This window comes from Aedes albopictus, chromosome 3, assembly GCF_035046485.1.
Source record: "Aedes albopictus strain Foshan chromosome 3, AalbF5, whole genome shotgun sequence".
NCBI classification, from domain to species: Eukaryota; Metazoa; Arthropoda; class Insecta; order Diptera; family Culicidae; genus Aedes; species Aedes albopictus.
This window is the reverse complement of record NC_085138.1, coordinates 172,629,336-172,643,338: the sequence shown is the minus strand read 5'-3', so window position 1 is coordinate 172,643,338 and position 14,003 is coordinate 172,629,336. Positions and strand designations below refer to the sequence as shown.

The 14,003-nt window shown below is 40.5% G+C and overlaps 1 protein-coding gene across 1 annotated transcript in view; it reads right to left on the bottom strand.

Moving 5' to 3' along the window:
* Positions 1 to 14,003, bottom strand: part of LOC109406132 (ATP-dependent DNA helicase Q5) — a 31,316-nt gene that overhangs the window by 2,091 nt on the left and 15,222 nt on the right. Inside the window, exon 4 of the mRNA XM_029862560.2 lies at positions 198 to 2,157. Coding sequence (XP_029718420.2) covers positions 198 to 2,157 — 1,960 coding nt within the window. The remainder of the gene's footprint in view (positions 1 to 197; positions 2,158 to 14,003) is intronic.

Sequence of the window (14,003 nt, the reverse complement as noted above, 5' to 3'; positions counted from 1 at the left end):
TTTCTCGGTGTATTGAGTAGGTAGTTGTTTTGAAAAGTAATATAAGTTTTCTTGGTTTGTATACTATTTTGCTTGAAACTCTTATTTATTCGAGCTGTAGTACAAATAATTCATTTTAGGGGTGACTTCGGGCTATATAAAAGCAATGCAATCAGTACGAGAACCCTACAAATGTGAACCCTACAAACGGCACTTACCTACAACCTCCACGTCGTAAAACTTGTGCGAAATGTTTCGCGCCAGACCCTTGAACAGTTCCTTCGATTTGATCTTCTGCTGGCGATAGTACGGCATCAGGAACCGGATGACCACATCGGCAAGGTTCTTCTTAGAGATTTTCTCCTGCTCCAGTTGTATGTTTTGCAGTTTCGTGCCTCCCACTGGGGCTGCTGCTGCTGCTGATGCTGCTGTTGCCGGATTGGCGACACTGGGTTTAATGGTGGTGGTACTCGCCGCTACCACCGGTACTGGTACCGCTATCGCAGAAGCTGAGGAGGTCGAGGAGGAGGAAGAGGATGCAATGGTGGCGTTGCTGGTGCTGGCATTGTTACTGCTACTGCTGCTGTTGTTCAGGGAAGCGGCGTTTGCTGTAGCGGATGACTTTTTCATTGCTGCCAAGGTGGCCGCTAGTGATGATGTCGTTGTTGAAGATGAGGATGACGAAGAGGAACCGTTCCGTGAGGCGCTGGACATGGCGGCGTTGAGCTTCTGGAGTGTCGCATGTATCTGGGCGGCTGTACTGAATTGGGCGGCCGTAATAGATTTAACAGGTATTGATGCAGCGGTGAAATTGGAAGTTGAGGTGGTTGACTTTTTGTGGTCGTATTGACTGGTAGATTTTTCTACGGGGGCGTCAAACAAATAATCGTAGCTTTTCTTGGATGATGTTTTTTCTCTGGGGGGAGAAATTTGTGGTGGCGGTGGAGGAAGTTGATAGGCAGATGGAGTGCTCGTTTGTCCGTACTTTGAGTAACTGGAGGTATAGTTCGATTCTCCCGCAAAAGGTGGGGGTGGCGGAGGTGTTTTGACTGTTGATAGAGGTGGAGGAGGAGGTACATATTCTGAAGCTTTACTCGATGATGACTCCTTTGCTTTAGAAGAGCTTTCGTCATCCCACATATCATCATTTGAGAGCAATGAGTTATTGACAGCCGAAGAATGCTCATAGCTATTGAAATTTCTTCCACCCCCAAAACTTGGTTTGAATTCCTTCTGAGGATGAACTGGAGCTGGCCGTTCATAATGGGATACACGCTTCGGTTTACCATAGCTAAACTCTTCCACCGGAGAAGGCGGCCGTTTCACGGCGGGCCTTTCTTCATACTCGTAGGCAGCATGCCTTTTCCGTGGCCTTCGGTCATTGTAGTCATCGTCTTCCTCAACTCTACTTCTGGACTTTCTATGTCTTCGCCGATGATCTTCCTCATATTCCCGGGAACGCGACCTTTCCGAACGATAAGAGTGTCGCTCGCGAGACCTCGACCCATCCTCCCTCGACCGATGGCGAGATTTCCCTTTCGATCGTCCTCGTGATTTCTCACGGGATTTCTCTCTCGGCGTTCGTGATCGATCACTAGAAGCGTCCCTGGATCTAGCACTAGTTTTCCTTTTCTTAGATCTACGTTCTTCACGATCCCAGTCATCTTTCGATTCCCTGGACCGATGAGAATAATCACTGGAAACTATCTCCACTGAAGGCGACCGCCGCGATTCCGCCGGGTCCATTTTTTCTTCCTGTAGCTTAGCTTCAACTGCAACACTCGGTCCAGCCGGTTCCCCTTCATCCCACATATCGTTGTCATCCAAAGTGGACATACCCGACGATCCAGTTTTATGGTTGCTGGCACCATCCTTTTTGGAGAAAAACGTATTGATCGAAGTCTGATTCATACCATCCCGGTTAGAATGGTTAAATCTTCCGCCAGCACCACGTCGGCGATCGCCGTTGCTCGTACCTCCGCCGCCACGGTACACACCTCCTGACCGTCGCTCCTCTGTTTCCCGCAGTTCATCGACAATTTCATCTCCGTACTTGCGTTTCAGCTCGGCTTCGATGGTTTTGAACTCTCCTCCCATCGCATTTCGCTTCTTGGGGACATAGTTTTTCAAATCCGGGAACAACATGCCAGCCGAGGTGGTCGATTTGATGGCGGAAATCTAGAAATAAAAAATACAACTGTTTAGTGAAATTAGACAAATACCTATGCAATATTAGCAATTACTCGAATATGATTTCCTCTCACTCATGAAAAGTACGCTAACCAGGATGCTGTGCATATTATTTTGCATAGTCATATGATTTCATTCGTCCTCGTCCACAATTATCCAGGTACGAACGGAGAAGAATTAACCCCGCAATATAAGTAGGTGCCATAAAATCATGCTCAATTTATGCAAGAGCATCATTTATACGTTCCTTCAAACTGCTAACAGCTGAGTAACTGAGGTTGAATGTGCTTACCTGTGCACATGCAACTGGGAGACAAAATCGAAAGTGATACTTGAACAGGGTGTTTCGTATATTTGCATTTTTTTAACTACAAATACAGTAGTAACCATTAGTTTAGCTACAACTTTTTTGGATAAAATTATTTTACGTGAATTTGTTTATTGGTAGATATTTCTAAATTTCATTAACCATTCATTACCATGCGACAAAAATTGATTCCTCGCTCCAGTCTACTTTTTCGACGGTGATGAAATCGACGCGGTTGAAGAATAATAGTTAAACCTGGTTAAACGCTTAAGCCAGGGCGAAGAAATCGCCCCTTAGGCTCACTGACTGGTGACCGCCGAAAATGATACCAGCAGAGAAATTCAGATACGCATTGTGGCAGGAAATTGAGCTTACTTTGGACTCCGCAGAACTCTACAATCGAACAAAGTTCGCCGTCACACGCAGTTAACTATCTATAAAACGCTGATTAGACCGATAGTCACCTATGTGCACGAAACATGGACTCTACGTGCATGTAGAGGACCAACGCGCCCTTGGAGTTTTCGAACGGAATGTGTTGCGTACCATCTACGGCGGAGTGCAGATGGCAGACGGAAATTGGAGAACACGAATGAACCACAAGATGTACCAGCTTCTGAGAGAACCAACCACCAACCACACTGCGAAAATCAGGAGACTACGGTGGGTGGGTCTCGTCATCAGGACGTCGGATAGCAACCCCATAATCTGGAGAGCAATCCGCCAGGTACAAGTAGGCGTAAACTAATCGAATATGTTATATGAATTTCAGTTTTCAATCGACTGGACATCAATTTCTCATCAAACCTTATTTTAATTGGTATCAAACATATATTTCATACACAAAAAACGGAGGACACATTTTTTTTGTGTAAAGTCAGATAAAGTTCGAATTTCGAATGTTCCTCTGCTGAAACTACATTGCAGATAAATGGAGTATATGCTCCCTGCATTGAAAGTGCAAAAGAATTCGAATGTATGACAATATTGGGGGTGTCCATTCTGCCCCGCCTACCCCTATATACATTTTATATAACTAGACACGTTTGATTCTGAAAATGTTAGATTAGTTGGATAATCCGACTTCTTTGATGACCGATCGATAACGGATAAGATTTCCACCGTATGGCTTATAGCATCCCAGTGTTGACCGTTTTGTATGAAAATTGGCGCTTGGCCGATCAATATGATGCACCACATAGCTGTGGGTGGAGACGTTCCGCCAAGAAGAATAATGCAACAGTCAACGACATTTTTCGTTCTTGAGTGGGATGTGGTGGTGTATTCGCTTTTCTTGATGGATGTCTGAAGCGGCTAGCGGTTTTGATCTGTCCACGCCAGTTAAGATTAAGGTTAGGTGGTGTGGATAAAGCTGTAGCAGTTAGCTAAATGGTTGGTAGGCTAATTGATGTTTTTTTATAATGTCGATGAGGGATCTGCAATACATGCGGAAGCCCTAAATTATATGTAATACATATTTAATAAACCTAAATAAGAAACTAACCTTTAGAATAAATTGAATGAACGCTTTTGGACGCCGTCGTTTCACTGCAAAAAGCTTGAAGCGAAATTTCTTTTTCAGTTTTATAACAGGAATGCAACTTATAACAGCTCAGTGTTTATCACAGCGATAATGTTTAAAACAATAATCTATTTGAAGTTTTGTTCAAAAATTACGAAAAAAATGTCTTTAAAATTAATTTGCTCTGATTCCGAACTCCGGCAAAAGTAAATATAAATCAACCGCTGTGAACATTACGGGTCTGTCATGACAGTCAGTGCTTATTCAGCGGTATCTAACAGGGAGGGTGCAGGCACGTCAAACTCGAACAAACTACGCCTACCTAACATGCATCGAGCGGGCCTTCCCAAACAACACAATGCGATTTCGAGGGCCACCCCCATCGACAAAACAAACCGATTTCCAAGCAGGATTCGATTATAGGCTTCTGGTCGCGTTGCCAGTCACACTAACACACTCGCAAAAGATGAGCAGTAGGCCTACCTCGCCGCATGCGGGTCCCCTGCACTGAACCAACACATCCTCCTGGAGATGTCTGAAAGGTGATACGCTCACGCCCTTTAACAAAAAGCAGTCGATTATCGGATGACAGTCATTCGGTCAGCTCTGACGATGCAAGAATCAACCGTATGATATTCGTTCCGTATGGGATAAAGCTCAGTCGATGCGAAAAGGGTAATCATTTTAAAAGTGTATGCAAACGGATTGCAAATCATATGTTTTTAAATTTTAATATTGAATGAAATATCGTTGAGTATCAAGCATTTCGATTTGGACCCATCTATATGTATTTTTTTTTCACGTTGGTTGGAAACGAATAACAACCGAGATTAAAACAATATGAGTTTTTTTTTAAACCATTTATTTAATTGGCATGCCGATGGCAAAAAAACAATTGCTTGCTGGCTGTAATTGAAGGCCTGAAGCGAGGCCCGAAGGCAATGTGGAAGTCCATTTATCGGATCCGAAGTTAGGCCTAGCGTGCGGATTGGCAGAGGGATCAATTTTCACATGTTGGTGCTTCCGAGCCTCCTCGGCGCTGACAATGTCGCTGATAATTTGGGATTATGATTTTGGAGGTCATGTGATGAATCCTGTAAATGCGAGCCCAAACTCTGGCTCTTGTTACCGCTGCTCGGTTTTCATCAAGCCGGCCGTTCTTTATCCGACTTGATTGATCGACCTTTCATTTTGCCTATATTGGAAGAGAATTAAGAAATGAGTTCAATTTGTTTTGAATTAATATGAACTTCGCGAACTTACCAAAAAATCAATTAATCTGCGGAGCTTTATTTTACAAGTACGATCAAGTTTCCCGTTTCAACAAATACCGTCTTTGTCAGATGCGTCTGACTTCGCATGTGACCGAAAACGATTCGACTCGACAAACGACTGGTGATCATCCGAAAACTGACTGACAATCGTCATAGGGCGTGCTCATAACTTTTGTCATCTGCTTTTGATAGGAAGGTTCATTGATGTGGGAACACTTCGAAAATTGAATGATTGTTCATGAGAAACTCGAACAAATAAGCATTTGCAAACCTTATGATTCTCGTTTCATTAGAAGGTGCTGGAACATATGGTTTTATTCTTTATATTATGTTTCCAGTTCAAAACCGAATTAGCGACATTTTTTCATTTACTTCCGCTGCTTTTGCCTTGCGTTAAACACAATGTCGGAAGTGGGGCGCTGTATTGTATACCTGGTGCTCTATACAGCGCCCCACTTCCGACATAGTGTTTAACGCAAGGCAAAAGCAGCGGAAGTAAAAGAAAAAATGTCGCTAATTCGGTTTTGAACTAGAAACATAATATGAAAATGTGAGGATAGGTTTTCACCGCAGGGCGGATGTTGTATCATACGCTTCGGGGGTGATGTTTTCTCTCAGTGTGGTATCTAATGTGTCAGATTGTTTACAGCGGTTACTACCAATCACTGAACCGAAATATCGTTTTTTATCCATTTGATTTCCAAAATATGTAGGGTAAAAGATCCCTTAGTGGAGGTAGTACCAATAGTGGTGGTAGTGGAAATTGGGTTGTTTAGTGAATAAAATATTGCCATTTTCTTTAGCTTAATCGATAGAGCTCATTTTTCTGAGTATAAGGTGATTTTATTGCGTCCCGATTCAATGTGTTGATGGTTAAATAAACAAAACAGTTTTAATTTCCGTGGCTAAAATGACAGTTCAATCGATAAAGTGACAGTTCGCCCCGAACAAAAATTTTTCCCCATACAAACTTTAAATGCATTTTAAAAATAGTTCCCGAGCACCGAAAATGATGAAATTTTGGATTTCGACTAATTTTTGGACGGAGATTCCGATTATGCAATAATCAGGATACCCCTAAAGAACCCAATTTAACACTATTTCAATCAAAAAACTTGCAAGTGACATTTTTAATAAATGCATCATATCTAATTGATAACATTAATTCAGTTTTGTGTTCAGAATTTGCCGAAAAACCTATTTTAAATAATTATTTTCCTTATTTTTTTTGCTCCTTTGCACCTATAGTGGTGATAGTGTTCCTATAGTGGTGGGTCCCATAAGAATTCAATGGGATGCGCCACTATAGGAACCAATGTTAAATTTTACCTCCATAATAGGAACCGTGTACCTATAGTTGGTGCAAGCGATTTATTAGCAAAAACTGAAATAAACAATGGTTTTTACATATTTCCTAGCAAATTTAAGGACAAGGTATTTGGAGTACATAGCTCAAAATTTCTAGAGCACCGTTTTTTAGAACCGTTGAACGGATTTGGATGAAAATGCATCACGCTAATTGTTCAGTGGTTGTCAACAGCGTAATGCATTTTTAACTAAATCCGTTCAACGGTTCTAAAAAACGGTGCTCTAGAAATTTTGAGCAATGTACTCCAAATACCTTGTCCTTAAGTGAAAAGCTACCGATTAACGTTTTCAGACTTTTTATTTTGTGGTATTATCAATTTTATTCAATTATTTTATTACAAGGAGCTACTAATAGCACCACTATTGGTACATTTACCCTAATATGAGGCAATGCCTCAACTCGAAACGTTTTTATTCTGGAAAATATTGCAACTTCATGTAAAAAATATTTCGAAAAGCTGACTTAATAATAACCTGCACGTGGTAGAAGCCGGAAAAATGGGAAAGCCGCCGGACGGCGGAAATACATATTTACTAAGTGTACGAGGCATCGTCAGGACGTCGCGAGCATATCTCGATTCTTTGTTGCCTGGGTAAGGTTTTTGAATCTCTAGTGCACGAGATTGTGATCAATGCTGCTAAACCGCCAATCTCGAAATTCAAACATGACTTTCTATCTCATCGCTCTACCACGACAAATTTGTTACACTTCCGTACTATTCAAAGAAAATTTCTTGATGAAATTCAATCGAACTCTCTTACACTTAGACGCTAGATTGCATCGCAACCTAGCGATTTATGACCAAAAAGTTCAACAATACTTGCATCTTGTCACTTTAATTTCAAGAAGAGAGAATCGACGAAGAGAACTCTCTCATGTTACTTTCGCCCTTATTTAATCTCAATCGTTCCTCGGTTCACGACAATGCTGTACATCAACGATTTGTGTCCTCGGATCTCCTCAGGAAAGCTGTTGTTCGCTGACGATATGAAAATGTTCAGAGTCATTGCCACGGTTCTAGACTGCCTTGCACTTCATTAGCACCAGCATTAGCATTAAGCAAGTCGCACAAATTCCCCAAGTAACCACAAGCATTATATCATTGCACGAATTAGACTGAATATCAACATCTGCAAAATGCAGTAATTCCACACTTCTCATGCAATAATCCTTTAGATTGGCATTATCAATGTAATGATGCATTGCATTTTTCTTTACATTAGGGTTCATTAAAAGGTGATATAAGATAATTCATTAATTCAACACTGCAAAAACTGAATAAATGCAATGTACAAACTAGCAAAGTTTGCTCTAACAATACAATTATAAAAGCTTGAATCTAATGGTAAACAAATCAAATCAAGAAGATTCAACAACTTTACGGTCAACTCCATCAGTATTCAACATTTCTGGTTCGACTCCCGACCAACTTAATCCCCATTTGAGCCACCGATCGACGACAGCAAAACCATTTTGTAGATGACCTTTTCTCTTTTCTGTAGGCTGCTATCACATGCCATTAATGATGGAAATCACAATTAGCATATGAGCAGTGTGCGAAGGGTGTTTTAATTTTCTTATTGATTGAATATCTTTTAAAATGCATTATGTATTTATCAGTAATTTATCAGAATGTGATAAATTACTGTATTCTATTACATATGACATGACATAGTCGTTTTGGCTTCTACTGCAATGATGTCTCAATCAATCAAAGATCAGTTTCCTTTTAGTTAATGAAAAATCTGTTGTTATCACTGCAGCACGAAACGGTCCAAGGCGCCAGCGCGATGGAACTCATCTAGCGGTCTTCAACACTTGTGGTTCGACTCGCGACCCGGCGACAAAAAAATTATGGTTAAAACAGTCATGTGTGGGGGGGCACGGTGCTAAAATAGATTTTTGTTTTGGTTTTTCGTGTTGCACGTATTAAGCATGTGCAAATGCAAATGTACAGCACATGCATTTATGTTACTTTAGCAATGGCTGTCAGCGTGCTGCAATATGTGGCACTAATTTGATTTTAATGGGGCTCTTTTCGACTTTAATATTGCTTCAATGAGGGGTTTAAAGCAATGCAGCATTATATTCACAATTTTAATTATCAATATATGGCAAAATTGATGCACTTATATACGGCTTCGTGGTTACTTGGGTAGCTTTCATTCAAGCCCAACATCGAAATATTCCATCGGGGGAACTTTTTCATACAAAAATTGGGTATGTTTGTTAAGTAGAAATAGGGATTAATTTGGAACCGTTCATTTTGCATGGGGAAAAACAGTATTCTGAAAAAGTTGTTCGAGATCCCTCGGTGGATTTTTTTGAGGGACCGTGCAAATGAAAGCTATTTTTGAATAGCGAAAAATTTGACGATGCCCATTTTTTTGTTATAAACCTTTCCCATACACACGCCGGGGGGTAACATTGATAAAAAATTGCGATCTTTCTTGAATAATTCTCTTGTTAAAGCAAACTGTTTCGACATGGAATGGACTGTAGGATTCCACTTGATTTGACCTTGGACTGCGATTTTCCGGGAATAAAAACTCACGCCTTCGGAAAAGCGATACAAAACGTTTTATTGCGTTGATGACGAATTACAAAAAAACTAATTCTTTTCTTTCTAGCGGGTTGCCGCGCTTTTTTAGTCCAAGTGGAAATAATAAACTAGCTAACAATATCGTACCTTTTAATTCCGCCCTATGTTGCTTATCCTTTGACAGATACGCGTATTTCGACTACCACTTGTAATCTTATGATGGTATCCACGTATCTGTCAAAGGATAAGCAACATAGGGCGGAATTAAAAGGTACGAAACTGATTACACTCATTCAAAGAGGGTATTCTGCTTAGAGGGTTCGAAAAGTCGGTACAAGATCATAGCTAACAATAGTAAACACTGCAGAAAATAATACGACATTCGTACGAGGGGCGCTACGATACCGGAACACAAACGTTACATGTTTCATATTTTAAAATCCAGTCGTGGCCCTCTGAGTATGTGTTAAGCTACTCGAAAAAGTATTGTGAAACAGACATGTTAAAATGTACTTTTCATACTTATTTTTGATTTTGTTAATTTGGGGTAAAATTGATCAATGCTCGTTTGTGTTGAAAATACCCTTATTTACTAAATTTGGAGTCTCTAATTTCAAATAGGTTGTCCAAATTCTTACAAATTTTGTACTTTTTGAGTTATTTTAGGATTAAAATTCTCTACAACGCAAATAACGCCTAAAGGAAGGCAATGGCTTAAGGAATTGATAGCCTATTTTGAATAAATCGATTATTTTATTGAAAAACGGCACTTTGATAAACATTTTGTTCATTGAACCCAAATCTAGGATATTGTATCAAAGATAGGGTGGGGCGGGGCAAGATGGGTCAGTGCCATTTTCGGGCGCATTACTCATGTTTTGATTATGTTAATAATTTTGTTAGATGACCAGCATGAATATACAAAAGTGTAGGGCATTGATTGAAAAATTATTCACTCTCATTGGAAATAAAAAATAAAATAGTTTTTAGCCATTTTTCTTATGCGATAGGTACATTCCACCCTACAATTAAGCAATGGTTGGAAAAGAAAATGACTTTTTCAGCTTAATATTGCTCTTCTAGAACCGAAAAACGCGTTTAAAATCTTACAACTAGTGAATTTAATATCTTAAATGCAAAATTAAATTTCGGAATTTCCCCTTAAACGCCTAAAGATAGGCAATTTAATTTGAAATAAGTGATTTCTATCACAATAAATTACTATTTCATCATAACATTAACTTTTTTTTTAACTATTTAATGTTCTGATTAGCTACATAACTTCCCAACCAAGGCTCCACAAAAAAGTTAAAACAGAGAGTTTACGGGAAGTCCTACTAGCAATCGATTGTTTAGTAGCAATGATTTCAGCTGAATGAGAATTACATTGCAAATTCCTTAAAAAAATAAGGCCAAACTATTTTTTTTACATAAATAAAAGTCTATACTCATCTCTAGACATCTACGAACAAGATGACGTAAAAAGTTTAAGATCATTACGACGTTTAAGAGTCGATTTCTTCACCCTGGCTTAAGCGTTAAGCCAGGTTTAACTGTATGAGTAAGCCTGGCTTACTGGTTAAGCCGAGGTGAAGAAATCAGCCCTAAGAGTTCCTAGTATGGAATTATAATGTAGTACCCGAATGATCAATTTCACCCCACTGATCAATTCGACCCCGGTTTACGGTTGCTGTTTTAAATCACACGATCAATGAAAGTGTATGCTGTCTTCAGCAAAGTTGTTGCCAATTTACTTCTCAAAGGATCAATATTTACGCTATTTTTTTATTTTGTGCATAGTTTGTTCTTTATCTTCGTGAAAACTTCTTTTAAGAAATGTTTTTATGAAACCATGCAATGGTGATTTAAGAAACATCGAAAGTAGCATCCGAGCAATTTTGTCTAAATACATTTGCAAGGAAAATTGAATCATGCTATCCAGGCATTGTAAAAACTACAAGGGTATAACCCTATGGGTTGTACGAAAGGGTGACGTAGGACCACGATGATTTGGGTTCAATAGTGTGATGATTCTTGTACAAGGGATATTATATCCTAGAACTGTATAAGTTCCTTACGACGGAGGTTTGTTGCTGCAAATTACTCTTTCATGTTCCTTACTCCTTCCATAAGCATTTCAAACAATTTTGCCATGCCGAAAATTTTACAAGACTGCTGCCAAGTCCTCTACCAATTTACCATTCAGTCCTTTTCAGGACTACCGGTAGAGATTTCTCTCAAAAGCTAATCATTAATTTCTGCACAGCGCCTTCGTACTAGTAGGTTTTAAAATGTTGTAATTTACGTGTTTTCACTTTCTAGGAGAATTTGATAACTGTTTAAATTGGATTTCACGAAACCGAAATCTTGTCAACTTTTAGAAGGGATTTGTTCAACGATGGTGCTGTCTCCGATGTCAAAATTTAAATTCACGCGGGACCGGGTTAGCTCTGATGAAGTAAATAATTATTCCCAGTTGATGTCCATGATAAGTCCAAGGGACCGTGGGCCTCCAAAGGCTGGGGCAACCAGAGGCCATTCCCCGGTAAACGATATTGTTGTTGCTGCAATTGAGATCCTGAATGAGCGCATCGAGGCGTCCCTACAGGGCATCAAGAAGTACACCGCACATAACTATAAACGCGATACTAGCACGGTTCTTCAAGAAGGGCCTGAAGAACGGCGTTCGGTGAGAAGGGCACGTTGGTTAGCGAAGAGGCAGAAGAAAAAGAAGACGTTGTTAGAAACCGATCGATGAGAGAAAAGCCATGGTCATCAATTTCCCAAGACTGATGCCAAGTCCCCTACCAATTTACCATTCAGTCCTTTCCAGAACTACCGATAGGGATTTCACTCTATCTTTAATTTCCGCACGGCGCATTCGTAGCAGTTGGTTTCGAAATGTCGACACTTACTTTCTAGGAGAATTAGGTAATAACTCTTGCGGAAAATTCAGAATTGTAGCCCTCACAAGGGCTGTTTAAATTCAATTTTGTTTAAATTCAATTTCGCTGACTCCGATGTCGAAATTTCAATTCACGCGGGACCGGGTTAGCTCCGATGAAGTAAATAATTATTCCCGAGTTGCTGTTTTCCCATCCGCTACCGCACTGGGAAAATGCGAATGAGCCACCGCCACCTGCTCGGTTGCCGGCGGTGCGTCTACCGCGCCCAAGGACGCTTTTGCAGTAGTTTATTTCAAAATGTCGGCACTTGCTAGGGAAATTCGGTATTAACTCTTGTAGAAAATTCGATTTCTAGTCCTTAGAAGGACTGTTTAAATTGGATTTCGCAAAATCAAATCTGTTTGAAATTTGGTGGTGCTTTGATTTCACCGCCGCCGCTACTGCTTGGTTTGCAGCAATGCGTCCGTCCGACCGACCCCATCTTCCGCGCTCGATAGTGTGACGAAGAATGGGCGAGCGAAACGCTACAGCGCTCTCGCCGACCCCTCCGCACTCGACGACGCACGGAAGAATACTGAGCGAAAACGAGAAGAAGATTTTAATTTATACTCCACGAGCGCGCTCCGCTGATGCGTTCTCCTCGAGGCATCGAAGAAGACTGATGGAAGATGAGAAGAAGCAATTAGCTTATATATGCCGCAAAAATTTGGATTCCCCTCTCGAACGTGATTGGCTACATGAGAGAGGGGTAAAAATCAGTGATGCCAAGCAGATTTACCTGCAATCAAAGAGATGTAGCACAAGTTAATAATTATTTAATATTAAACATTATTAAACTATTGCTAATAAGTAGAATGCGCATTATCTTTGACTATCTATGTTTCATACGATTTTCTTGAAGGCTTATTGGCCAAAACAGTGAAAATTAATCAAATTATTACGTTGGAAAATTATATTGAAATTTGGCAACACCGGTCAACGATTTTCATTTCTTCAATCCTAAATGTTCTGAGTTGAAGAAAATGGATGATTTGAAATGCTCTTTATATAATTTATTTTATTATAATTATTTAATATCACCCAGCTTGGGTAAATTAAATTTAAAATCTATCCTAGATGCGAGAAATCGCGAATTAATTTCCACACGACGCCTTCGTACAAGTTGGTTTTGAAATATCGGCACTTTCGAGGAAAATTCGGTAACAACTCTTGCACAAAATTCAGCCCTTACAAGGACTGTTTAAATTTGATTTCGCGACACCCAAATGTGGGCAACTTTCAGAAGGAATTTGCTCATCGAAGATGCTGGCTCCGATGTCAAAATTTCAATTCACGCGAGACCGGGTTAGCTCCGATGAAGTAAATAATTATTCCCGAGTTGCTGTCTTACCCATCCGCTACCGCACCGGGAAAATGCGAATTAGCCACCGCCTCCTCCTCCTTTGCCGGCGATGCGTCTTCCGCGCCCAACGGCGCTTTTGCAGTAGTTTGTTTCAAAATGTCTTCACTTGCTAGCAAAATTCGGTATCAACTCCTGTGGAAAATTCAATTTCTAGCCCTTAGAAGGACTGTTTAAATTTGATTTCGCAAAATCAAATCTGCTTGAAATCTTGGAGATCACTTTGCTTCGACGACGGTGGGGCTGGCTCTGATGCTGGAAGAGCAAATTACGCGCGCTCCGATGATGAAAATTAGGCGGTGCTTTGATTTCACCGCCGCCGCTACTGCTCGGTTAACAGCGTCCGTCCGATCGTCCGTCTGCCGCGCTCGACAGTTTGACGAAGAATGGGCAAGTGAAACGCAAAAGCGCTCTCGCCGACCCAACCGCACTCGACGACGCACGGAAGAACACTGAGCGAAAGCAAGAAGAAGATTATAATTTATACTCCACGAGCGCTCCGCTGATGCGTTCTC